This window comes from Indicator indicator, chromosome Z, assembly GCF_027791375.1.
Source record: "Indicator indicator isolate 239-I01 chromosome Z, UM_Iind_1.1, whole genome shotgun sequence".
Taxonomy (NCBI): domain Eukaryota; kingdom Metazoa; phylum Chordata; class Aves; order Piciformes; family Indicatoridae; genus Indicator; species Indicator indicator.
The window spans coordinates 20,965,008-20,991,695 of NC_072053.1; the positions used below are offsets into that span (position 1 = coordinate 20,965,008).

Below are 26,688 nucleotides of genomic sequence, written 5' to 3' on the forward strand. Positions count from 1 at the left end.
GCTTGAAGGCTTAAGATATATGATAGTGTATTAGTGAGTAGAGAGAGACAATTAGTAATCTTGTATTTGACATTTTGTTGTCAATCTTTGCAAATCTGTGGAATGCCTAAAAGGGAATTTGAATTTTAAAAGGAGATCATAGAACTAACACCAGTCAACAGTGTTTAAGAGAAGATAAAACGAAACTGCAATTTTGGCAGGTATCACTAAAAGTGTTAAAAGTATAAATTCCAGTTTCTATGAGACATTCCAGATTCTCAGTAAGAACATAGACTGATGCAAGAGAGCATACTATACTGTGAGCTTGAAAGTTTTTTAAAATCTAACTCTAAGTTGACAGTCATCAAAGAGATTTTGCTAGCACAATCTTCCATGGCCCTTCTTTATATTCTATCAGTATTTTATTTTATCAGTATTGATATACTTTTCAAAGCCATGAAGGTCTGTTAAGTAGGTAGCAATGAAGAGGTCACTGAGACAGTGCAATCTGAATTGCTTGGTATTAGAAATCTGTCAAAAGATCAGATGTAGTCATCAATCTCTAAAAACAAATAGCCCAGGCTGCTCCTGGGCTATTATATCTGAATGTAGCAACACAAGATTAAGTGGTCTACAGGGTCTGGATGGGACAGAGTTAACTTCCTTTAATAGTGTATAGGGTGTCATGTTTTAGATTTGTAACCAAGACAACACTGATCAACTGGCTGGGTATTGGTTTATCTGCAGAGGAGTGCAAAGTGATCACCTTTGCATCTCTTGTTCTGTTTTCTTCCTCTCTTCTTCCACTTGTCCTTCACTCATTAAACTTCTTTATTGCAATCTTAACCCATGTATTTCCTTGATTTGACTATTTCTTTCCTCTTTGTCTGTCCCAGTAATATCATCGGGGTAAGTAAGCAATTATCTATGTGGTGCTTAGCTGCCTCCTGGTGTCAAACCACAAATGGTAAAATACTGTCCATCCAAATGTCCTTTCCAGAGCAAACATAACATAAATAAGAGAAAGCATACTGTTTACCAAAGGCTTGAGTAGCTTCTCTTGTACAACTTCAGGAAAGCAATGATTACGGATGACTCAGTCATAAGTCCATGACATATAAAGTGAGAAGTAGGAATTTTAAAACATTCTTCTGCTTTGTCTTCATGACAAAATACTGAAGTTAGACACACTCAGAATAAGGACAACATTGAGCAAAACAGTAATTAACCATTGGAAAAAGATGCCAAGAGCATTAGAAGAACCTGCATCCTTAGAACTGTTTAAATTCATCACTTGCATTTTTTAAAAGGTCTCCCGGTAGATATTAAGACAGAACAATCTCTCATGTCATCGTAATGGAGGACATTTCCTCTTTGTAAAATTTATGTCGTATGTTACCTTCTTTCTTTTTGTCACAGTTCTGCAACACTACCTGTGACCTTTAAGTGTCTAGAAGAAATAAACGGTGTGGACAAACGAGTTACAAGATTCGTGCTCCCAGTTGGTGCTACAATCAATATGGATGGAACTGCTTTATATGAGGCTTTGGCTGCCATTTTCATTGCACAGGTTAACAACTTTGATCTGAACTTTGGGCAGATTATCACCATCAGGTACAGAAGTCATTATTACTTACATCTAATATAAGCATCTTTGTGGTGACCATTTCTTGCTGTTATGTGTGGGATCAAACAAAAGCATTTAGAGCTAAAAACAAGAGTTGCTACAACAGCTGAAAAACTGTAATGATTTACATCTTCTGCATAGAAGAGACCACCCCTGCACATGTCCTCCATTAGAGAGACCTTTAAAAAACTGCAACATGACACACCTATCATGGCATTTAATGCAGTTTTTCATGATTTTTAAATTTTCTTTTTTAAGAATTCGTGTATGAGTTAGGACCTATAGACTTACAATCAGTACTAGGAAGTTTATAATGTGTGTACCAAAAGTAGCACCATAAAAGTGTGAAAGAGTTAATGGTAGCAGAGATTGTGTTTTCCTTGGCCAGATGGTCTTAGTGTACAAGTAGAGCAAGTTGTGTAAGGAACAGTAGTACCTCTTAGTACACCAGATGCTGGAGGTGGAGAACATAGGCATGTGTCCAATCAAGCAAGCCATCCTGTTTGAAATAGAACAGCAAAAGACTCATTAAGCATCTCTCAATGATAATTGATTTACATTAAATTAATTATATCACTCAATCAGTTTGAGATAAAAAAGTGATGGGTACATTTGCAGAAGCAAAAGATGTCAGCAAGAGGAGAGGGGGACACTGTAGGACAGGATATTTGTCACACAGGAACACTGAAAGTGCAAATATGGTGAACTGTGGACAGTTCTATGCTCTATGACTTTCAGGAAGAATTGACTCTCTTGATAAAAAACACCAGCTTAATTCTGTATCAACAGAAGTCAAAACTTCATCCTCATGCTCCAAGGCAATAGTTTCACATTCATTAGTACAAAACAAATTCTTTCTAAACCAGGTGTGAATAAGCATAGTTCTTTCAAGTTACTAGAGTGTATGATTCAGGGCTTCTGGCATATTTCTGTTTTCTGATGGCAGAACGCCAACTGCTGGAGGACAGATATTTCACCTTGCATGAAGATGTAGTGAGATGGACAGAGAACAAAAGTTCTTGCATTAAATCTGTCAGTACAAAATTACCTCCTCAGCTTTTCTTTTAGCATGTTTGAGCTTGTGGAGTGAGTTTGTTCAATGAGTGGGGGCACATAGCTGTAATATTCTTGTCTGGCTAATAAAATTGTGTTTCAAGAGTTCTGGGTATAGGTTTTAGATTAAGATCCATATCCCCTGCATCTATGGAGTGGTTAGATGAGGAACTGAGCTCATCCTTTTGTTTACTACTAAACAAATGCCATCTTACCTTTTATCTGTTTTTAATATTTGCCAGATGAGAAGGAGAGCTTATTATGGAGGAAAATTAATTGCTTTTTATCATGTCTTTGCACAGCATCACGGCTACAGCTGCCAGTATTGGGGCTGCAGGCATTCCTCAAGCTGGACTGGTCACTATGGTCATTGTGCTTACATCAGTAGGTTTGCCTACAGATGATATCACTCTTATCATTGCAGTGGACTGGTTCTTGTAAGTATTTTTTATGGAGTCACTAAGAGCTTAGGCCATATTTAGAAGTGCAATAGTCAGGGAAAGTTTTGTAATGCTGCAGTGAGTAGTGTAATTCTTTTGCTGTGGAAGGCAGTGGGAAAGAAGTGTTGAAAAGAGTTACAGTTTTTTGTGATTAAGGTGTTTTCTCAGAGCAGATGATGAGGTGTTTTACTTAACGATGGTTCTTGCATGAGAAAGAGTTACTTAAAACCCTGGATCCCCAGGGTACTAAGGTAACTTTCAGACAAACTGTCATTAACTTAGCAAATAATTGCTTAAATCTTTCTTTCTTTTTTTTTTCTTTTTTGTTTTTTTCTTGGTAGGATGATATGAAAACCTTTCCATTAATCACTCAATCACACTTGGAGTTGGTTCACACCCAACACAGTTCATTGTAGCCCCACTGGCTATATAATCTAGGAAAGTTTAATGAGTTTACCCTATGGACACTGAAATGAAAAACAGTTGTGTAACTCCTATCCAGCCACCACAATGTATTGCCCCACAGTATTTCTCTTCCTCTGTAGAAGACTAGCTAGGTCCAGGATCTAAATCAAAGGCAGATTTCCTCTGACCTCTATTTTGCTAATGTCTGTTAATTATAGTTTCCAGAGGCTTTTACACTTCAGTCTTCTCAAATGATCTCTGCGAGAAGAGATTATCCAACCATATGCCCACAGCCTTATGCAGGTGAACACTTGCCAAGTAGCACTACCAGTCACTGCTCATCAAGCTGCCTCCTAAGTCTTTTGGACAGAGCCCTCCAAGGATGAATTGTTGCAGATTAATTTTAATTATTTCACTACAGTTCTGCCCTGAATTACAGAACATAGTTTATGACAAATGACCTTAACAAGGTAGATGCTCATTGGCTTACGTGGTGAGAGAGTATAACCATAAACCACCGGAGGATAGAAATACCTCTGAGAAACATTTCCCATGCAGTCCCTTTGCTGTCCTCATCACACAGTTCTTTATTGCCATGAAGTTGTCAAGAGTATTGCAACATTTTGTGACTCCAAATATTAATTTACTTGTCAGTTACTGTAGAAGAAATCATGGCATTAGCAGTTCAAATATATAAATATATATTAAAGAACGGAATCATCTAGTAGCTCTTTAAAGGCCACTTCAACAGCTAGTTGCAATGCTTCTCTGAACAAGTGGTGAAATCAAGGCTAATTTGTGATTTCTCCTTAGGGATCGTCTCCGTACCACAACTAATGTCTTGGGAGACTCTATTGGAGCAGGAATTGTTGAACATTTATCACGGCATGAGCTGAAGAACAGGGATGCTGAAATGGGTAATTCTGTGATAGAGGAGAATGAAATGAAGAAACCATACCAACTGATCTCACAAGAAAATGAGAGTGAGAAACCATTAGATAGTGAAACCAAGATGTAAGGTAAAGAATGCACAAGTCCAACACTACAAGTGTGGAAAACACACACTTCTTCCAGCCATTTATATCTTGAATTGCCCAAGTTCACTTATTCATTGATTTCTTGTTTTATGCCAACACAGAAAAGGATAAATGAAAATTTGAATTTCCCTATTAGCAGTGATCGTGGTATATGTTGGCATCCCACTTAAAATAAATTAACAGGCAACAACATTGGTCCTGCTAGACATGTGTTAACTGAGGATAAAAATAGAGATTGCTCAGTCCTGTGAACTTAGTCTTTTTTTTTCCCTCTTCTTTTCTTTTTTTTGTTTTGTTTTAATGAACTGGAAAGTAAAACCAGATAACAGCTTGAGAATGGTTTTATTATTTTAAATACTGGTTGCAAAATTCATAAAATCTACAAACACAGAATCAATAGTTCTAACTTGCTAACTGCATCTAACTAAATAAATTAACATGAATTTTACTTTTTTTTATCTGAAGTTTTGTTTTTTTTTCCTCTAGTGTAATATCACTGCTCAAATACTAGCAGGACAATATAAAAGACATTAACTGAAAGGATAAAATGGGGGGAAATACATAAATAAAGCAAAAAAAATACTGAAAATCAGCACTTTTATCAGCTGAATTAAAATATTTGCAAGGAAGTTTTTATTTAGACACAGTTTTTTGCATTAGCCTCAGCTGATCTTGACAAAAACTTAGCCTAGTCAGCTCTCACTTGTCGCAAACATTTGCATATGTACGATTTGCCCCCTAAATTTCAACATCATAACCCAAATGAACAATCTGTGTGTCTATTTTTGTAGGAGCAAGGCCCTAGGCTGTATTGACTCTGACAGAAAATGTGTCTTTATCTCTGGAAAAAAAGTAGATAGCATGTTCTGGGTATGCCAATTATCTACTTAATAAGCAATAATAAGAATAAAAAGCAGTGCCAGCCTCTTCTGAGAAGGTGCAGAAGAGTGAGATGCCTAGATCAGATCCTAAAGGGACTGGATTCTGAATCTCTGCGAACAACCAGGAGGTTTTCTGAATGGAAACTTCCTAAATGCTTGGTTATTATGCCCACAGAGCTATTAGCTGGTTTTACATTTTTCCATATGCAGAAGTAGCTCATATCAAAGTATGAAATTTTGAAATCCCTGTGTGTTTTTCAGTAGCATCTCAAAAATAATTAATAATAATAAAATGACACTTCAGATGCTTTTTTATTTTTTACTAGGAAAAACAGATATATTGCAAAATAGTAAATGCTATAATAAAAGTTGAAGTTTTAATTAGTAATGACTTTAAAATACAATATTGTGAGATTCTTTCAGGGAATAGATATGGAAAGAATGAAAAAAAGGAGACAATGCACTTTGAATCCTGTGTCTTTTTTTTTTTTTTGTTCATTTCAAGATCATTCCCTGATTAAGCCCTTTTCTAGAAATATAAATTATGTATTTTTTCCTTTTTGCCTTATACTGTTATTGAGGTTGAACTAGAAAAAAAATTATTATACAGTTACAGTTGGGGGAATGAAAAAAATATAAATCAGCAGGCAAACTAATGTTGAGAGATCTTTTTTGTAAAAAAATGTTCAGTTGCCTTCTTTCTCCCTTACCCTACCAAAAAATTCTGATGACAGATATGAAGGATTCCCTTGCAATGTCCCAGTTGCCACCCTAAAAATATTCAACGTGTTGCTTCTGTCACTAAAAGAACAAATACAGTGTACAAGTAACTGTAGTGAAAATTTCAGCATGCTGGTTGGAGTCAAATCTTTTCCCAGGTAAGACTGGGTTTTTTAAGGACTGAAAATTCCTGCCCGTCTTCTCCAGCTGAGTAATGCAGACAACATGACCAAGAACTCTTCAATGAATGAAGTGAGCAGGGTTTAATACAGAGTGTTGAGCAGTCAAACCAACAAAGCTATAAATGAATCTCTGAAAGAAATTCATTGACTGAAAGAAAACAATTATAGGGGGATATTTTTGCTAACAGAATGCAAATCTAGGATACAGACAGGCATTTTATGATATGTAATTAGAGACATTTTTATATAGGTACTGTATTCAGAATGTGTGTATAAACATTAACTGTAGGATGTATGGCATAACAGTTTAATTTTTTGTTAAGATTTTGTTTGGAAATACATTGCAAAGACAATGTAAATGGCTGTCTTTCTATGACATCAGCTGAGAAAAATGAGTTGTGTCACAAAGAATGTGATCTTTTTTTATACTAACTTTGTTTGTTATGGAAATCAGGTATTATAGAAAGATTCTCTTCCCTCACCGGTTCTGCATTGATGTGCACCCAGAGTGGATTGAGAAGCATTACTTTGTAGATGTATTTTCAATAAAAATAGTTTTACATTACTGCTTTTGTTGTGAATTAGAATTTCTTTCAAAGGCTCTGTAGTAGAAGCTTTGCACAAAACACACAATATGGGATTTCAGGAACTACAGGCTATTTTATACAGCAGGGCTTTGATACAGCAAGGTTTCTGCACCTCAAAAACCTGCTTATAGTTTCATGGTAAAAACTAAATAAGCAGGGTGGGAAAGGAGGAACATTATAATTTTAAAGAACCAATGTTTCTCTTACTTAATTAAAATACAAATATATAAATGCATATTGATACAAGCAAAAAAATCTTAGAAGTGTTTGCTTTTTCATTAATTCAGCTAATCTACAAGTTCAGCTGGTCCACACACCCTCCACCTCCTGGGGTACTACAACATTGTAACATTACAGCCATCCTAGACAATCCACTGCTTTTATCATAGAAGTGGTTTGAAATGGTGTCAGGGTTCATTCAGCACCAACTTCAGCCAGTAGTTATCATCCAGTGTAAGTGAATGTCTTGTCAGAAAGACCAGGGAAATATAAAAAGCATGAGCTGAATTAATTTCATATGGAAAATTATGTTGGTTGGAACAGGTGGAGGGAGCAAAGACAAATGCTGCCTTCCTGAACAAACACCAACAAATCAGCTGGATAATGACTTCTTAGAATTTTTTTCTGTGCTTTCTTGGTTGAAAACATTATCTACTGCAACTAGTTTTTGTGGGGGAAAAAAATCAGAGAAGACATGATGTTTCATAGTGTATGAGCACAATATTTCTCTTTTTTTTCTACTTACCTACACATTCATTCTCTCGATCCAGATAAGTATTTTTGTTACTCTCATGACTGGGAACAGCTAAAGAAGGACTGTTAGTTTTATCACTTGGAGACATTACTGCGCAGTGGCCTTGCTTGCTCTTCTGTGCCTCCATGCAGAATAATGATCTCTGGTATTCCATTATTTTTCAGCCATGCCATTCTTAGGCAAAAAAATTTACATCTCCGTAACAATGTGTGGCCAGAATAAAGCAAAGTGATCATGCATGTGGAAAATCAACTACTGGCACAGGAAAGTATTACTGTCTTCCCTTCTGAAGGACTGAATTCACACAAGTGACATTTGTCTTCCAATGCAGACACAACTGATAATAAATTTAGGGCTTTTTTTTTTTTTCCAACTAACTGTGTAACACATGCTTCACTTCATAAAGTTGCAATGGAAATCGTACAGAGGACTGTGACTTGCTTCTAGTGCAATTAACAGTGTGCTAGTTGTGCTAGGTGTGATCAACTTGCTTCTAGTGTGATCACCCATTTCCCAGAACAGGAAAAAAACATGTAAGATGAACTGATATATCACTCCCTGCCTGGATTCCTGTGTCATCTTTCTAAAGAGAGCAGCCTAAATGGAAGCATGGAGTAAGATGAAGACTTGTACATGTCCAAGCCAAATCGAAAACTCAGAATTGCAGTGCCAGGGAAGAAGCAAGATTCCTTTTGAAGACAAAGAATGCTATAGTCAGATGATACAATCCTGCATGGTGAGCCCTTTACTTTCCCCTCTTTCCCCACCTAGACCCTCAAATATCTCTAAGATACCCAGCAGTATCTAAAATACCAAAAGCAGAGAAGCACTTGCATCTCTAACCAAAGCTTTCCTCCAACATGCCTCATTACACAACTAGGGCTGCACAAATAATTGATTTTTCACTTCATTGAGACAACTGAAAAACTGAGGATAATAATGCTTCAAGGGCATCGTGAATAATTTTTTTATTATCGTTACTTCAGGTACAATGAAATGTTTACTCTCCATTCCTTGAAAAATCTTATCTTGCTTCTACACCACTTTTACTCTATTTTAAATTAAAACAAACTCAGCTGTAAAATGAACTGTAACTCAGAAATAAAACAAACATTTTACTAGGAGAATATCAGCTTTTAAAAAGTCCTGATGTTTGATAAAAGTTATAATAAAACAATGCTTTCCTGATATTTTTCTCTTAATAGTATTACTCTTGCTCCAAGACTTGTCATTTCTTGCATCATGTTTTTGTTTGCTTGTTTGTTTGTTTGTTTGCTTGTTTGTTTGTTTTCAATGTCTCAACCTGTTTCCTGGTTTCTACTGTACCATGTTCCTCTCTCTTGGACTTATTCTTCATTTTTGTAGCTTCTCCTCCCAAGAGCTCCATTGCAGCAGGTCTTCCTAAAACCTGATTCATGTCTCAGTTGTGTTCTTGGTCTTCTTCCTGAGCCTAGACACAACTGAGCCTTTCTGTGTTTTTGATTCATATACAATAAAATGGGGACAATAGCATTGCCCTAGCACTAGAGTCGTTTCTAGAGTAATCAAGATTGTGCAGAGCCCATACAAGAGAGTTGTCAGCCACTCCTGGGCCATGTCTCATGCACCATGCAAACCTGTAGGATTTGCTCCTGATGCATAACACCTTTGTACTGTTTATCTCCTGTGCCTTAGATACTGAAGGCATATTTAAGAATTTATACTACCTTCTCCTCAAAACAAAACTTAAATTAATTTCTTCATTGTAATTGCAAATAAAAACAGGCCAAATCCTGTGGTGCTTGCTGGTTCCTTTCACTGACAAGACTCTCATGAATAGCAATAGGGAAAAGGATAAAATAAAAATCTAACTTGGATTTCACGCACAGACAATAAAGTACAGTGCAAATATATTCCATTAAAATTAGTACTTATGAGAGGCTATTATTTGGTCTGAGCAAGTGCTGCATAAACTTCCTTTCACAGGTCTGCTGGTTCACCTTGCTCATGACCTGCAGTTCCTCTCCTCTTTGAATCATGCTTCTCTCCAAGGCAGCAACTCCTGGCCATGCCAAATTGCCTGGTGTTTTTGTGATATGCACAAATGGGGACTGGGACAGGACCACCCAACTTGCTTTCATTTACAGGCTAAGCCAGGATGTAAGGCCGAGTTTCCAGAAAAAAAAAAGGACCACGGTACTAACCCACTGTGCCACTTAGCCTCCACAGTGCAAAAGAGTTATTCAGATGCTGCCAACACTTCATTTTCAGATGTACTGTGGCTCTGTAACAATCAGCTTCCTAAAAACTGCAGTGTTTCCCAGCAATGACAGCCAAGATTTTTATCTCATTGGATTATGCTGCCATCATGTGGCAAATGTTTTTTACAAGTAACATTTTCCCTCCAATTAAAAAAATTAAGTTACATCCTCTGATGAACAGATGAGCACAACTGTACTCTGTTCATCTGTTATCATCATCATTCTTATATTGATTCTTCCACATTCGTCTGTGCTTCATCTGAGCATCTCTGAGGCAAGATAAAGGTGAAGTATTGTTTTAGATACTAAGGAAGTGGTGGTGTATGGGCTAATTTGTTAATGCTAATTGTGGAATTTCACACAGTTATTAGTCTTTCTTCCAGTCTCAATTGTTTCTCTTTGAAGAGAATCCTTCTTGGTAATCTGATGTCCCCAAAAGTGATATGAAAATACTAGATTTGCACACTTGGAATCTATACCTGTCAAACCTTTTCTCTGCTGATGCATACAGACTTTTCACTGACATACTGCCTTTTCAAAGGGCTAGAAAGTCAGGCCAAATGTTAGTCTTTTCTACAGAAACCCCTGATTAACACCAAGCTGCAGAAGTCAGGCTGTCAGCTCTGATCAAAGCGCATCTTGTACATTTGATGAAGAGAACACATGACACTTTCAAGTTTCCTTTCTCCAAAGGCCAGAGTATGGGCCAGCTCAACTGCTCCAACCTGCAAACAAGTTACAGAGCCTCTCGGAGTATAACTAACACATGACACTTCATTTTAATTCATTCTAGTGTTTCCTCCTAGTGGGATGATGATTTTCCTCATAATCTCTGAACTGATTAGAATTCAGGTGAGTCAGGTGAGATCTTTCAGGTTCACATCCAAAAGCTACACAGGTGATCTCTGCTTGCATTAAGCAAGTGCCATGTGGCATCTGGCCCAGGCTCAAGCTTTTCCTTTGCAAAGCAGCAGTGCTGCCAACTCCTGTAGTACTAAGCATTATATTGCAGAATTCTAGAGTCAGAATTACAAGTATTTTGCTTACATAGTCTTAAAATACATTTCCAGCCCTTATTCCTCTCTACAAAGATGATGTACATAAAGCATCAGAAAGAAAAAAAGAAGTGTTACAGATAATTAAATCAGTATTAAAAGGGTCCAACTCATGACTCCAAACATTTGATATTTGTAATGCTTAATCCTACTGAAATAACATCTCTTGAAAGGGGATGTTGCAGATATTTGCCATCTTGTCAATTGACATCTTTGTCAAACTGCACTAGGACTTTCACAGTTTAACAGCAACCAAATCACCATAAAACTCCACCTCTATCCAAAAAGCACATAACCTGCTAAAAATATAGAGAAGAGTTTCAGAATTGTGAAAATAATTCCAGGTGCATGGGAGCAGGACTTTGGTTACTGCCAGTCCTATTTGAGAGCCATAATCAATAAACTACAAGGTCAAACTTTGCTTGTTCCTTCTTTTCTTTCAATTCATGACTTTTCACAGTATACTTTAGTCTGGCCAGATATAAGCTCAGCTGTAAACACAAAACAGGCAGTATTGGAAGGGTGAAAGGGTGTTAGGAAAGATACTGGGAACTACACAGCAGCAATTCTGACCTCCTGCTATGCAAAGATAATAGAATAAACCACTCAGCACATGAATAAACACAGGGTATTGTGAATGAGCTGACACAGTTTCTGTAAGGGAAAATCTGCCTCACGCTCCTACTGGACTTCTGCAAGTACACAAGTAAGAAAACCAGTGGAAGCAGTTTATTTGGCTTTCCAAAAAACTGTTGACAAAGTCCTATACAAGAGGTTAATACAAAAAAAAACCAAGTTGCCACAGTCTGGAGGCTAAGTATTTTATGGATTTAAAGTTTGCTAAAAGATAAGAAAAAAATGGTAGGACACTGCTCAAGATGAAGAAATGCCCAAAGTGAGGCCTCCTAGAACCTAGTGTTAAGACTAGTTTTGTTGAATGCCTTTATCAATCCCCTGAAGAAGAAAGTTTGTATGGAAATCTCTGTAAGTGTTCAGAGGACATTATTCTCTTTCAAGCAGTTAACTTCCTTGTGAATACTGCCAAATTCCAGAAGGAATTCACAAAACTCAGTGGGTGAAAGGCTGCCAGGTTACCAGGTTTACTTTAGAAAAATACAATGCAGTTCATCTTTGGAAAAAAAAACATCTAAAACGTGTCTACATGATGTTGAACTCAAAAGTATCACTTAGGAGCCAAGAAAAGGGTCTTAGAGTTGCTACTGACAGCTTATTGAAACCACTGGATCAATGCATTGACCAAAAAAAGACAAGAAGATCCTGGGCGTCATCAGTAAAGATGATACAAGAACAAAGACATCATTTTGCTGTTATGTAAAGGCCTTGGTGCATACACAGAACAAGCCTTGTAGGTAGTCCAGGTCTGTGCATTTCAAGAGGATGTACAGTAACTAACAGAGACACAGAGAAATGAATGTGAAATAAACCGGCTGCCTTATGAGGAGATGCAAAAAAGGCTGGGACTCATTACCTACAGAGGTTATGTGGTGAATAAAAATAAAATCAAGAAAGCAATGGATAAGGTAACTGTAGAAATGCTATTTACCATGTCCAACACTGCTAGACTCAGGGGAGCACTTGACACTACTGGAAGAGTATTTTAAAACAGAAACCTTAAGCTAGTAAAATGAGAATACAGCTTTAGAAAGTGGGCAGTGAACTTTGGAACTTGGCTGTCACAGGATATGCAGTCAAACAGCGTAACAGTGGGGGCAAGAGTAACAACAGGTTCAAAAAAGGATTGCACACATTCGCTAACAGAAAGAAAAAAGATAGTTTTTAAAATAAAAAACTAAACAAAACACATAAACAAACCAAACCACAACATAAACCCTAACAACTAAAAGCAGACACCAAATCAAATAAGAAGGGGCAAATCCTCCAGCATCCTTAATACAACTTTGGGTGGTAAGGAAGTCAACTACAGAAGTGGCTAGCTCACATGCTTTCACTAACCAATGTCACTACGGCAGGACAGTGAGAAAATACTGGGTTTAGCAGAACATTGGTCTGAACTATCAGGATATTAATAATTTGTTTACTTTTTTCCACCTCTCTTACAACAGCAGGCATTGGAGCAACACAACAGAGCCCATTCTGTTATCCCCTGATAAGTATCCTATAGCACCAGTATTTCCTCCTGTGGCTTTCCATTTCACTGACTTGAAGTTCTGCATCTTGCATAAAGTAGTCATCCTGGAGCTGCAGACCTATGGCTAGTATCATTCTCCTGTCACACTTGTAATGCTGTGTGTGCTTCTGTGTATGATATGTTATCTTCCTTTGCAGCATGCTACAAAGTTCTTTTGTTAAACTTTTTACAAAACTGATGTGACTTCCTAGGTACAGATCTATCTTTTAGGCATGGAGCAACAAGACCCACTTCCTAGAGCTTCTAGTAAATGCCATTCTGCATTTTGGACAAAGCAAGAAAGGCCCAAAGAAAATTCTGCATATTCTCATCTCCTGTTTTTCTGTTCCTTAATCACCTTCAGCAAATCCAGCATCACTTCAGAGCAGCCTCCCAAGTGTGGATACAAAGCTGTACAGCTACATTCTGCTGTTTTCCATCCAATCCACTTATTGCAGAGAAATCTTAAAGTCTGAAACTTAGAGACTTCACCTCATCTACATACACTTACTTGAAACAGTGGGGGGTTTTATTCTGATGTTTCTGTCACTTCATGCAATATTCTTTTAAAGAAATTGTGGAAATACTGTAACTGTGAAAACAAAACCTCCAGAAAACAAACTACTTTCCAGATTTGTCTCATACTTGTGATTGGAGAGAGCTGCAATGAATAAAGAAAGACAGTAACCTGCTCCAGTAATTAATCACCTGTTAATGAAAGTGCTGTTTGTATCAATCACCACAGAGCTTGGTTTAAAATTTCTTGAACACTAATTGTTTTTATTTTAATAAATTAAATTATTATGGATTGGTTAACTCTCATTAATTTTTCATGTTCTTTAGTTAGCAAATCTAAGAATGCATTTTCATTTTTATCCCAGAATAAGGATATTTATAAGTGACACCTCATAAAGCTGCCAAGCTTTCTCTGTCTTGCAAGATTCTGAGCCTTAGAAGTTTCAATTGTGTTTGAAAGCAGTTTAACACAATAAAAAATTAGAGGTTTGTACCATATAGCAAATCATACTTACCAATTGATTTTGAACCCCTCTAATGCAATTATTTGATTGAATTCATGACAGACCTAAATATCATTAGTGGTAAAATCCTAGGGCTCCAAATAGGTGATATCTCTATTCTGATTAGTCTGACAAGCATGATGGAATAAGAGACTTGTGTTCCTTCCTGTAACAGGTCGGGCTGGTAAACAGTTATAACCCAATCACAGAGCCATCATTCATTGGCCTGATTAGCTGCTTTTGCCAAGATTAATCATTCCTTCAGCTGACATCACAGAACAAAGTAGAAATAGATAGCAAACTCTAAAGTATAGCATCTCTGTTTATTTAAATTTTACCTCTTTTCATCTCTCTGCTTCTTTCTTCATTCTTCTTTCCTGCCACTTGCTCTCTGGAGCTAGGACTGGCATTTTTTGTGCATATAAGTACATTTCCTGTTAAGGACAGGAAGAGATCTCAATGAAGAGCTTCTCAGAGGCTGAGCACTGGCCATCTACCCTCATGTTATGAAACTGACTGAGTCAAGAAGAAACAGAGAATTTGTTCCCACTCCCACACCAGATATTTTAGCTGCACTAAATCAAGAGGTTTATGGCCCTTTCAGAAGTGTGCTGTGGTCCAGGATATAGAATCATAGAATCAAGAAGGCTGTCACCCTAAACCTCATGCCTATCTAAACCATGGCACCAAGTGCCATGTCCAATCCTCTCTTGAACACCTCCAGGGATGGTGACTCCACCACCTCCCTGGGCAGCACATTCCAATGGCCAACCACTCTCTCTGTGAAGAACTTTCTCCTCACCTCCAGCCTAAACCTCCCCTTGCACAGCTTGAGACTGTGTCCTCTTGTTCTGGTGCTGGTTGCCTGGGAGAAGAGACCAACCCCCTCCTGGCTACAACCTCCCTTCAGGTAGTTGTAGACAGCAATGAGGTCTCCCCTGAGCCTCTTCTTCTCCAGGCTAAACAGTCCCAGCTTCCTCAGCCTCTCCTCATAGGGCTTGTGCTCAAGGCCTCTCACCAGCCTCGTTGCCCTTCTCTGGACATGCTCCAGCAATTCAACATCTTTCCTAAATTGAGGGGCCCAGAAGTGGACACAGGACTCAAGGTGTGGCCTAACCAGTGCTGTGTACAGGGGTACAATGACCTCCCTGCTCCTGCTGGCCAAACTATGCCTGATGCAGGCCAGGATGCCATTGGCTCTCTTAGCCACCTGGGCACACTGCTGGCTCATGCTCAGGTGGCTGTCAACCAGTACCCCCAGGTCCCTTTCCACCTGGCTGCTCTCCAGCCACTCTGACCCCAGCCTGTAGCTCTGCATGGGGTTGTTGTGGCCAAAGTGCAGCACCTGGCACTTGGACTTGTTGAATGCCATCATGTTGGACTCTGCCCATCTGTCCAGCCTGTCAAGGTCCCTCTGCAGAGCCCTTCTACCTTCTAACAGATCAACACCTGCTCCCAGGTTGGTGTCATCTGCAAATTTACTGATGATGGACTCAATCCCCTCATCCAGATCATCAATAAAGATATTGAACAGGATGGGGCCCAGCACTGATCCCTGGGGGACACCACTAGTGACAGGCTGCCAGCTGGATGTGGCACCATTCACCACCACTCTCTGGGCTCGGCCCTCCAGCCAGTTCCTGACCCAGCACAGAGTGCTGCTGTCCAAGCCACAGGCTGACAGCTTGGCCAGGAGTTTGCTGTGGGGGACAGTGTCAAAGGCCTTGCTGAAGTCCAAGTAGACTACATCCACAGCCTTTCCCACGTCCACCAGGCTGGTCACCTGATCATAGAAGGAGATCAGGTTGGTGAGGCAGGACCTGCCCTTCCTAAATCCATGTTGGCTGGGCCTGATTCCTTGGCCATCCTTCAGGTGCGCAGTGATTGCCCCCAAGACAATCTGCTCCATGATTTTCCCTGGCACTGAGGTCAGGCTGACAGGCCTGTAGTTCCCAGGTTCTTCTGTCCGTCCCTTCTTGTGGATGGGTGTCACATTGGCCAGTTTCCAGTCTTCTGGAACCTCTCCAGTGAGCCAGGACTGGTGGAAAATGATGGAGAGAGGCTTGGCCAGCTCATCTGCCAGCTCTTTCAGCACCCTAGGATGAATCCCATCAGGTCCCATGGACTTGTGAATATCCAAGTGACTCAACAATTCCTGAATTCCACATGGATTTCAGGAGTACAACACTGCTCCTTGACCCCATCGACCAGTTCAGGAGGCCAGTTATCCTGAAGTCCTCCTGCCTTACTGTTGAAAATGGAGGCAAAGAAGGTATTTAGAATCTCAGCCTTACGCAGCTTTCCTTCCACAACTATTTTCAACCTTTGTAGGGGCAGAGCTCACTATATAAAAAAGTGCAGAGGAAGCTTGAACTATTCACATAGCCTACAGTCCTGCAGAAAAATATAGTTCAGGGACTGTGAGCTTGTTTCATCCTCCCTTCATGGGTTTGCAGTAATCTCCAATACTGGGACGAAACACACCCGAACTGTCTGAACAGGGTGAATTCTTTGGTCTGCCTGACATCTAGTGGTCCTAAACAGAAACCTATTTATCAACTTGGAATGTTTTTTTTCCAGTTTCCCGTTTGAGCAGTACACACTTGGTCTGAACATCATGTGAAATTTTACTGTTCAAATAGAGGGCCTGTGGCATTTACTACAATGATTCAAATTAGCATTTTTATATCAAGTGAAGCAAAAAAAGTTAAATAGATATATAGAGCTGTCAATCAGTATTCAAGACAGTCACTTGTTTGTTTGTTTGTTTTCCCCATATGCACAAGCATATTGTGGAAGAGCACATGACAAATAACCAGTATAATAATTGCACTATGCCACACAATTGTCCTTTATTTTTTTTTTTAAGTGTCAAAATGCAGATTTTTCTGGAATAATTATTTTACCTTTAGACATGGCACTCAGTACAACTGGTACATGGTTTATCTTGGATTTTATGTACATTACTTGTCACTTTCATCATTCTGACTTAAGGATTTCTTATCTCTTTCAGCAACAATTTTCAAAAAGATACGCATGAAACACTGGTATGAAATGCACTGCCAAAAAAAAAAAAAAAAGTCCACCGCCAGAAAAGAAGGACAAAAGGAGAAAATAGTTGTGGGGGTTTTTTTGCAAATGGCTGAATAGAAGCTCCTCAGCATTCATCTTTAGCCACATCATTTCAAAGCCTAGGCAACAGCAAAAGGCCAAGAAAAGGAAGAGAAATGATACTGGAGGAATGGAAAACCTTCCAACTGAAAAGAGCACAGAAAGAGTAGAACTAGTTGGAGTGCAAACAAAGAAGACATTAAGTGACCAGGATCTCCATTGAGTGCAAAGATGTGCCATTTATGCTGCTTTAATGGAGAAGCAAAGTGGCAGTCCGTGAAAGAAGAAGCTGAAAATTCACACATTATAGTTACTTCAGATTATATTGCGGTGAAGACTTCAACAGAATCCAAAAGAGTTTCCATGGTGTGTGGTGTCTCTGCCCATGGTAAGGGGTTTTGGAACTGCATGCTCTTTGAGGTCCCTTCCAACCCTGACAATTCTATGATTCTTTGATTCTACTTATAAAGACAATAAGAGCATCCATATTTACTTCATATAAATTCATATACAAACTTTTAAATGGGACAGAATTTCTCACGCTCCTAGACACCCACAAGTCTCTGTGTGCCAAGCGCAAGGAAAATCCCCCAGGGCTATGCTGGATCACATGCCCTGTTCAGCAGTTTTGAGCTTTCTCTGAAGCTTTGGCTTGGTATTCTTGCCAAAATCAAATTAGCAAATGAAATTTAATGGAGGTCTGATCCAGAATAGCAGTTCCCATGAATCAAATTACCACAGCAGTATATGAAAGCAAAGGACATACACATCTATTACTGGAGGACAGGAAGGCTTAAGAAAGCAAGAGCGTGTGAGACAGATGCCCTCTTATCACTGATGCCAAAATCATGCATATCCTGCCATGATTTTACCAAGCTCCATTTTGAAAGCAATTAGGATTTGGATTTTTACTTCTATCATTACAAATGGGAACCTGTTTATTAACCTATCCAATGACTAGGATCATCCTTCTAAATGTCTGTTTCATAAACTATTTTATATCCATTTGTTCTTATTCTAGATACTTTCTAGCACACAGGCAGCTCTTATTGGCATATTGTTTCAGTATTCCCTCTGAACTTTCCTTTGGCTGGACTAAAAGTAATATTTTTCAAGTCCACTCCTATGTACCTCTGCTCTCCTGACTCTGATAGCACAGTCCTGTTCTACACTTGAGCATTTACCCTTCTCACACATAAGTGACCAGAACTGTTAATTAAATTTCAGGTGATTTTAAGTTAGGGATGCATCAAAAGATTAACTCTTACTAAAGGCTACCAAATACTTCTCTGACACATCCCAATATCTCCTTTACTGCTTTATTACCATCTCATTCTTTCTATGTGCATTCATCCTTTAAATATATTCTCTGATTCTCTCCCAGTTTATAGCAAAATTCTTAGTAGTCTCTAAGTGAAATGACTTTGGACAAATGAAAGTCATTGCATTCAATCAATACCTGACTTCTTTTTATATGAACATTATTAATAGAATTATTAAGACTTATGTCAAGGGGAGAACTTTGCTAGAAACCCCTTCAATATTACTCTTCTCTTTTTCCCTTTTAACTAGTATTTTGAAGTTCTATACAACCCAGTTTTCTTCAATTCAGTTAATTTTTTTTAAGGTATTGTACCAAACATTATGTTGAATACCAAATAAATGAGGCCTAAGAAATTGTTTTTGTCAACTAAATTAGTAATCTTTAGAAAGAAAATTATATGCCTTGTTTGGCTTAATCTATATCTTGTGAATTCACATGGCCTTTTATCCTGTTCTGTTTAGAGCCCAAATCTTACCTCCTTGTGATTTTTGTGAAGTCTTTACAATCTGCTACCTTCAGGCTTAACTGGTATCACACCAACGGGGGCTTCAGAGAGATCCATACGGTGTAAGTGCCTTTGCAGAGACAAGATTAGGCACAACCAACATTATCTTTGACAGATGTTTATCCCATCTACTTTCAAAAACTAATGTGGCTGTGAAAATATCCAATTAAACACACATAGTGCTATACCCTAGTTAGAAGTATCTCTTACTGTTCATGCCTTCTTTGCAACAACATACTACCTTTCTTTCTTGCTCTTTCCCCATTTAGAACATAAAAATGTATTTAAAGTTTCAATAATAATCTTGCTATATGGATAGACTGGGTGTTCCATTGTCTTCTTTCTTGCAGTTTAAACAAATCCTGCTTTCTCCATCTCTCTTTATAACATTTTTCAGAACCCTTTTACAATTTATTCACATTTTGTCTGGGAGTTTCTCCAGTTTATCTAATAGTATTTCAACTATTATATATTCTAATTTATTCATTATAATTTATAATATAGTTTCCCTGCAATCCTGTAATTCCTGTTTCAAGCTAGAATGAATCTTGGTAACCAGTATAGTGAGTATTTGTTTTGCAACATGTACACAGGGATTTGTGCAAACATATATGCACAATATCTGCCTGAGTCTGCTAACCAGTGAAGCAAATGTTTGATGGTGTATCAGGCAAATTCATGAAGTATTTTATTTTTTCCTTTCCTCTACAGTCTTAAAAACTTGTCAAATCATTCTACAGAGTTCATGTATACTGGTTTTAATTGCTACTTCAATATAATAATTATTAAGACATAAATACCTACCTTTTGTAAATACAGCTTTCATTTGCTTCCAGACTGAGCTAGCCTGGTTATTGTCGGTGGGGAGGATTTCAGCTCTCACACTGTGACAATACAGACAGATAATTAAACTCATTACCTCTATGAACAGCACAAAATTTCTATTGGTTTCCACAATATTCCAAATTATTCAAAGAACATTCAACTGGAATGTCAGTCTCCAGTCTTCCTGCAAGAACTCCTCATAGGGTAATCCAGCAGTGACTGCAGGCCTAGTCCTGCACTCTCTGAAAGAGATAGATCTTTGTGAACAGCTGTTGCTCCACTACACTCATGTTGCCAGCAAAAGGGTGCTCTCCTTTCAGCTGATTCTTGGTTAAAACAAAAGGAAAGTGCCTTTCATTGCACAGTTGCAGTGAGTGTACCTGTCCCAGAGGTAAGAAATAGCCCGGTAAAAAAGCTCTCAGGATGGAGGTGAAAGGAGACAGTAGGGCCTGTGTTAGCTTGAAGTTGTATCACTACATGGAAAAGAATTTAAAATGCTGAGCTAGAAGTATTATTTTACTGTGGTTTGGTGATTTGGATATGCAGCTGTGTTCTGCCCTCTACTCCAATGCACAATTTAAATATTTATGTTAAATTGTTAATTAATACAAATATGTAAACACAGCTTGAAACAGGATGTGAAATCCAGAGATTTTCTCTTTTAAGCAGATGAATAGCCTTGCAACTTTACTTGCCCATAAATTCATGAAATTCTCTTTAAAAGAAAGTAGGTATTTTGATCCCATGATTCCACATGCAATACAATAAGAGATACTCGAGATAGAACACAGGGATGCAGACATTCAAAATCATTAGAACATAAACTCTTGGAGACTTATCTTTGCAATCTGAGCCTTGCCATGCTTTAAGAGCTCCCACCCTGTGCTGCAAGGGATTCCTAAGGCTTTTCACATAGAGCCTTTCTCCATGTAGAAGCCTTAGTAAAGTCCTAACACTTTCTAGATTTTATCCTTCTTTTTAAAGACCAATTTACCAGTTTGGCAGCAGATATAATTTCATCTATCTCATAGGTTTTTTTATGCAGAACTATTCTATTTTTTTAGTTCCTCCCTGTATCCTAATTCAGAGCCTAAATGATCAACTTAGGAGTTTTTCTTTCACTTCTTTCCATCACAGGAGTAACTAATCATTTGCTGTCAGATCTGTAAACACTGTTGCATCCATTTACAGGCTTGAATTTCAATCTTTGTGTCAAGGCAGCCATGATGAAAGTGTTTGAAATCTGATGCAAGAGCACAATCCCAAGGTGACAGCTATACCTCATTGATTACATCTTAACATGAACCCCTCTCTTTACCTGTCTCAGAGAATGCTACAGTTCCCATCACTGGTCTCATCAGCTCCTGTGTTGCTCACTATGCTTATTTTGGCAGTGGGACTTTCAGAGACATGCTCTCATCTCACCTTCTGCTCCCCTGTGCTTAAATGAAATGAGATAGACAGGATGCTGTCCTGAAGTAATCACAGGTTTTATAACGAGGGTGTGTTCCAGTCCCAGGTAGCTTTACAAGTTTCCTGCTTTCTGATGCTCTGTGCTAAACAGTGACGCAATGCCTCAGGCCCAGAAACCTGGGATGGCATGAAAACTTAGAGGGGAAACTTCTGTCTTCTGCAGCAATGGAAACTCTTTTGCTTAGGTGATTTCATAATCAGTCCTACTTGAAAGCCTCTTCTTGTAAAACGCCAACAGAGCTTTCAGCTGCTTTCATCCACTTATTTTCAGAGTCGAGTTTCTGATTTTGATATCTCTGTGGGTCACACTGCCCTTACCCACTTACACAACCACTTAATTAAGCAGTAATGAAAAGCAGAATGTAGAATTTATTCAGACTTTCTTTCCCCCCCCCCCCCCTTTCATCACCGCCATTATATCCTTTCTCTCTCCTCTCCCACTTCCCTTCCCTCGCAAAAAGAATAGGAAAGGTGAATGTAGGTCAGAAAGGTGTCATGTTGGGATGGAAATCATACTGTAAAGGTCAGGTCTAGTATTCCTCTTACTGCACCAACCATAGGGACTGCAGCGTATTTTCTTCCTGGAGCCTTGTGCACCGGTTTCCCACTGGTCATGCTGTAAGGCATTCCTTTGGAATGGAAATGCCCTTTAATAGTCATTCCCTTTAATGAAAGGAGATGACCCTGTCCCAGATTAAAATATTATGTTGGTATATGTCACTTCAGTTACTTTCCTATGCTAAGAATATGCCTTGTCCCTGTTTGTAAGATGTCTTGAAATAGCTAGATTGTCTTGTGGAATTGATTTCTGCCAGAAATAGCAAATCTGCCTCAGTCCCAGTCTTTCAAGCTCACTTGAGTAAATATCTCACTATATTCATAGGTTATTCTGTCCAAGTAATGTTTGCAGCCACAGTTCCCCCACAGTGAAGGTCTTTCACTGCACTTCTAAGCAGTCTGAGAAAAACCAGTTTCTGGCACAAACTTGTTTATTAGTTTCTTATCATCTGATATGGGAATTGGATACCACAAGGCAACCCCACCCCTCCCTTTCCAGTCTATACAGGATTCATGCATGCAACGTTCAACATTAATTTGAAGTAAGAAATCTCAGCCATACATAGGTTGTAGACATTTTAATTTCACAGAGTTATTATTCAGCCAGCATAAAAATGCATGAGTCAGATGTAAAAAAGGGATGGTTCAGTAAGCAGTCCCAGCAGGGCAGCAGCACTCTGAACTGCCACCTGGGAAACTGAGAGTTAGTGGGGGTGCCCTCAAACAGGGAGGTGCTGATTATATCATTCATGACAGAGATGGAAGATGCATTTTTACAACAGGAAGGACAGTCATATGTTGGTATCTGTGAAATACAGTCTGTGTTTCATTAAGTATTAATTCTACCCTCTGTGAAATCCAAAAATGTGTGAAGCAAAAACAAACAGGGCAACAAAACCAAAGTGTGAGGCAGAGGCAGAGACAGAGTTACTACAATGCAAAGCTCCTCATCATTACAAAAAAAAGATCTCTAGCACCACCTTAACACATTCGCGGCCTGTGGGATATATAAGGGTATGAGGGTCTCAGGAGCAAAAGAATCAGACATGTCATTTTGACATTCCTCCCTGTAGCCCTGGTGAAGTCTAAGGTTTCAGTAGCACTTACTCTCACCCTAGGGGGACAGGAAACCTATTAATGGCTTCAAAATGAAATGCTAAGAAACTATGCAATGATGTATCCATGGGAATCAGCCTCACCCCAAACATTCAACTGTTTTGTGTCCTACTGATCTATAACTGTCCTACTGATCTATAACTATTGATCTCCCATAGTCTTAATTGTGCACAAAGCTTGATAAAACTCTGATGGTGCCTCTAATATTTACTGGGGGGGAAGGTTGGAGAAAAAAAGAAAAGGTGAGTGGAAACACAAGACAATGATGGGCTGACACAATTACTTCTACTTGGAGCCAACAGGGTAGTTGCTGGGGCAAAGGTTAGGGACAGCCATAGGACAGAAGCACTGCCTCTCAGGAGCATTATCAGCTGGGTGGAGCCATTCCTCATCCAGGCCCAGAAATAACAAGTCCTGGAAGCAGAGTAAAAGCAGCATCATGCTGCTCAGTGGAAGGGTAGACAGCAGGGAGGTGGGAGACAGCAGGGAGGCAATGCTAATGGCTGGAAATGTGGGGAGCAGCAATTGCTTGGGAACAAAGATAAATAAGTTTGGGTAAGACATTGTGAACAATTCATATGAGAGTAAGGGAAGAAAGGAGTGGATGAAAGGAGGGTGGACCAGCAGAGCTCAGGTTTGTCTGTGGTCTGTTGATACAAAGACAGAATCCGCAGGCATACCATGAGCAGAGATCTTCAGAAACTGAAGTGATGGAGCTAAGAATACCTTGATAATTAAGAGATTAGAATGCTGCAAAATGTAAAGCACCAAGTTCACCTACAGTCTAGCTCACTCCCAACCTTTATTGATTTTCTTGGGATTATAGTATATATTCTGCCCCAAGAGGTATTTAATCAGCTCTTCAGTGCAAATAATGATTTAAATATTACTCTTTCCCTACTCACCAACCTCTATACAGGACAGATCCTGTACTCTCCTTCAAATCAGAAAGAATCTTGGGGACACAAACTACACAGACAATCGTCTTGGGGGTCTGATTTTCTTATTAGAAACCATGAACAACAAACTAAAATTCATGCTGGACACAGTATAAATCTATAGTTACCGCTGTGCAGCTCCATGCCCAGGTACAGTTATGTCTGACTGCCATGTTACAGTTGTATGTCTGACCTCCTAGAAAAATTCTTAGTGCACATTTTGTACAGGAAAACATAATGAATAGTTGGCATCTAGATCAGTATTAGATATCTGTGGCCAAAAGCAGACATGTTTTTTCACATCAAGTGAACTGCAGGAAACTGCTGCCTTAGTTCTCTGGGTACAGAGCACTTGTGAGGCTATGCAACTTAGCTTAACTTTCTCTGCAGACTGAGCTTTTACAGGCATTATGAGGTTCATAGACTGGAAACCCAAGGTTTATGAAGTTCACAAATAACACAATCTGAACTAGCATAAAAGAAGGCTGCTAAAGCCATATTACTAGAAAGGCATATCCATAGAGCCATAAAGTGGTTTTTAAAAAATGGTCGCTCACTACATTACGCAACAGAATAATTACTTCTTGAAATGACTACAAGAAAATGTTGCAACTTGCAAATCTGTTTCAACACAGCAGAGAATAAGGCATTTGGCAGCAACTAGAGATGGCAAAGTTTGAATTTATTTTACACAAATTGGGAAACTCCAGTATAACTCCAGCTTCTCTGCATGGGTCACTGTCTACTGTCTCTTCTTATTGTAGGTCCTTTCTAAAAGAAATAGTCTTTCTAGTCTAGTCTAGTCTAGTCTAGTCTAGTCCAGTCCAGTCCATTCTATTCTACTCTATTCCTCTGTGGTGTGATGTGCTATGCTGTGCTATGCTATGTGATTCTATTCTGCATCATTAATTCCATAACAATAGACAAAACAAAAAGAAAAGTTACTTGGCAGTCTGTCAAAAACCATGTAAAATTGCTTTGCAATTTCTTTCCAACACTTCATATACCTCCCAGGAAAAGCATAATGTAGACAAGTCCAAGGAATACTACAGAGATGGTGGCTTTCAATCAGCAGGAACAGATATTTGTGGAATGTTTGAGCACAATGTTGTCCAGCATGAGTAGGAGTGAGTTTTAGCTCCTTTACCCAAATATGTAGCTACCCATGCTACATATTGACATGACATCAATTGCAACTGCTGTGAACTCAGAACAGTCTCCCCCTTTTCTTCCTGAGCTCTCACTTCATTCTTCACATTTTTGATGCAGGACTCTCTTACTCTCCTATCTAGTAACCTGACTCTCCAATGACTCTCCTTTCTGATTGCTCTATTTGCAGCATAGGCATTAATTCAGCAAAGTGAAAACACAGTCTGTCATGAGTAGGTTGAAGTACCTGGAGTCAAATATGAACATGGTTTCCAATGAAGCAGATAGACCTTCCAGTATTCTGTCAATAATCATGACTTTACTGCATAGATATTTGCATTCCTCTCCAAAATTGAAATGTACAGTTTGTACATAACTGTTCTTCCAAAAATCTGACCCTAATCAAAAATGCATATTTCAGAGACCAGCTTATCAAATTACCATAACAGAATGTGGTACTTATTACTGGTAATGTCATTCTCAGGTATTTTCATTCTCATGAATCTGTAGTTCTCAATTTTGCACTGCAGTATTTCAAAGAGATGAGCTAAGATGTGAAAATCACTTTCTTTGTTAGGAATTCTTATAACCATCAGATCAAAAAAAAAATAACAGATGTTTCCTGCTTCTTTTACCATATTGTTTTGTTAACTATATAGTCTGACAACTGTATGTCTGACAAATGCATTCAACTGTCTAAAATCCATATTCTGTTCAGACTTTGACTGAATCACAATATTTTTATTATGCTAGTAAAGAATGAGAAGTTTTAATTACAACTAATGTCAGTTTTACATGTTACTAATTCTTTATTAAAATAGATCAAATAATGAGACAGTTCCAGGATAACACTGAGAGTTAATCTGTTAAACACAGTTCACGGTGTTTAACACTGAGTCTGCATGGTTCACACAGTTTAAGGAGGAGAAATGTGCAAGCATCCTCCCAGTTTGTGCAACTCACTGCATTAATGGTGTCTTCTGTGGAAAATTGATGGTTCTCTCCTTGTGCATCTGCTAAAAGAAATTAAATGCACTTCCTTGGTGCCAAAATACAGTAGTTGGATTAAATGTCAGTAGAAAAAGCTCTTCTTACTCAAATCTAATGCAAGCAACACACAAACCCACAAGAGTATAGGAAAACCAGCAGTACAGATCTTGTATTATTGGTCATGCCACTTGCCTCAGATCTGTATAACTAGAGCCCCTCTGCACGCAGGCAAGATTAATCACACACTGTGGTAAATCTTGGGACATTTGGACTGAGACAAGACACACAGTAATAAGCTAATGGGGTCAGAAGGAAGTCAGCTGGCATTAGCAGCCTTTTAGGAACTGTTATCTCTCAGACTAGAGCTTGGTCAGGTTCTACTGAAGCTCTGAGCACTCAGCATGCCAAGCAAGGCTCATTAAATATAAGGAAGAGTGTGAGGAGGAAAGTGGAGACACATGAGAGGAAGTGAGAAGAACATAGCCACCTGTGGTACAATGGAAATCTGCTGGCTTTAAGCCTGATGGCAGCCACAGTCCTAGTGTTCAGGAGAGACAACAGGGGACAGAGG

The 26,688-nt window shown here is 38.8% G+C and overlaps 1 protein-coding gene across 4 annotated transcripts in view; it reads left to right on the plus strand.

Annotated features, from left to right (window-relative positions):
• Window positions 1-4,522, plus strand: part of SLC1A3 (solute carrier family 1 member 3) — a 62,608-nt gene extending 58,086 nt beyond the window's left edge. For 3 of the 4 annotated variants that reach the window (XM_054398220.1, XM_054398224.1, XM_054398223.1), the window contains 3 exons: window positions 1,399-1,593; window positions 2,962-3,096; window positions 4,318-4,522. In XM_054398220.1, coding sequence (XP_054254195.1) covers window positions 1,399-1,593; window positions 2,962-3,096; window positions 4,318-4,522 — 535 coding nt within the window. The remainder of the gene's footprint in view (window positions 1-1,398; window positions 1,594-2,961; window positions 3,097-4,317) is intronic. The other variant, XM_054398222.1, reaches the window with a different exon arrangement.
• Window positions 4,523-26,688: the final 22,166 nt, after the last annotated feature.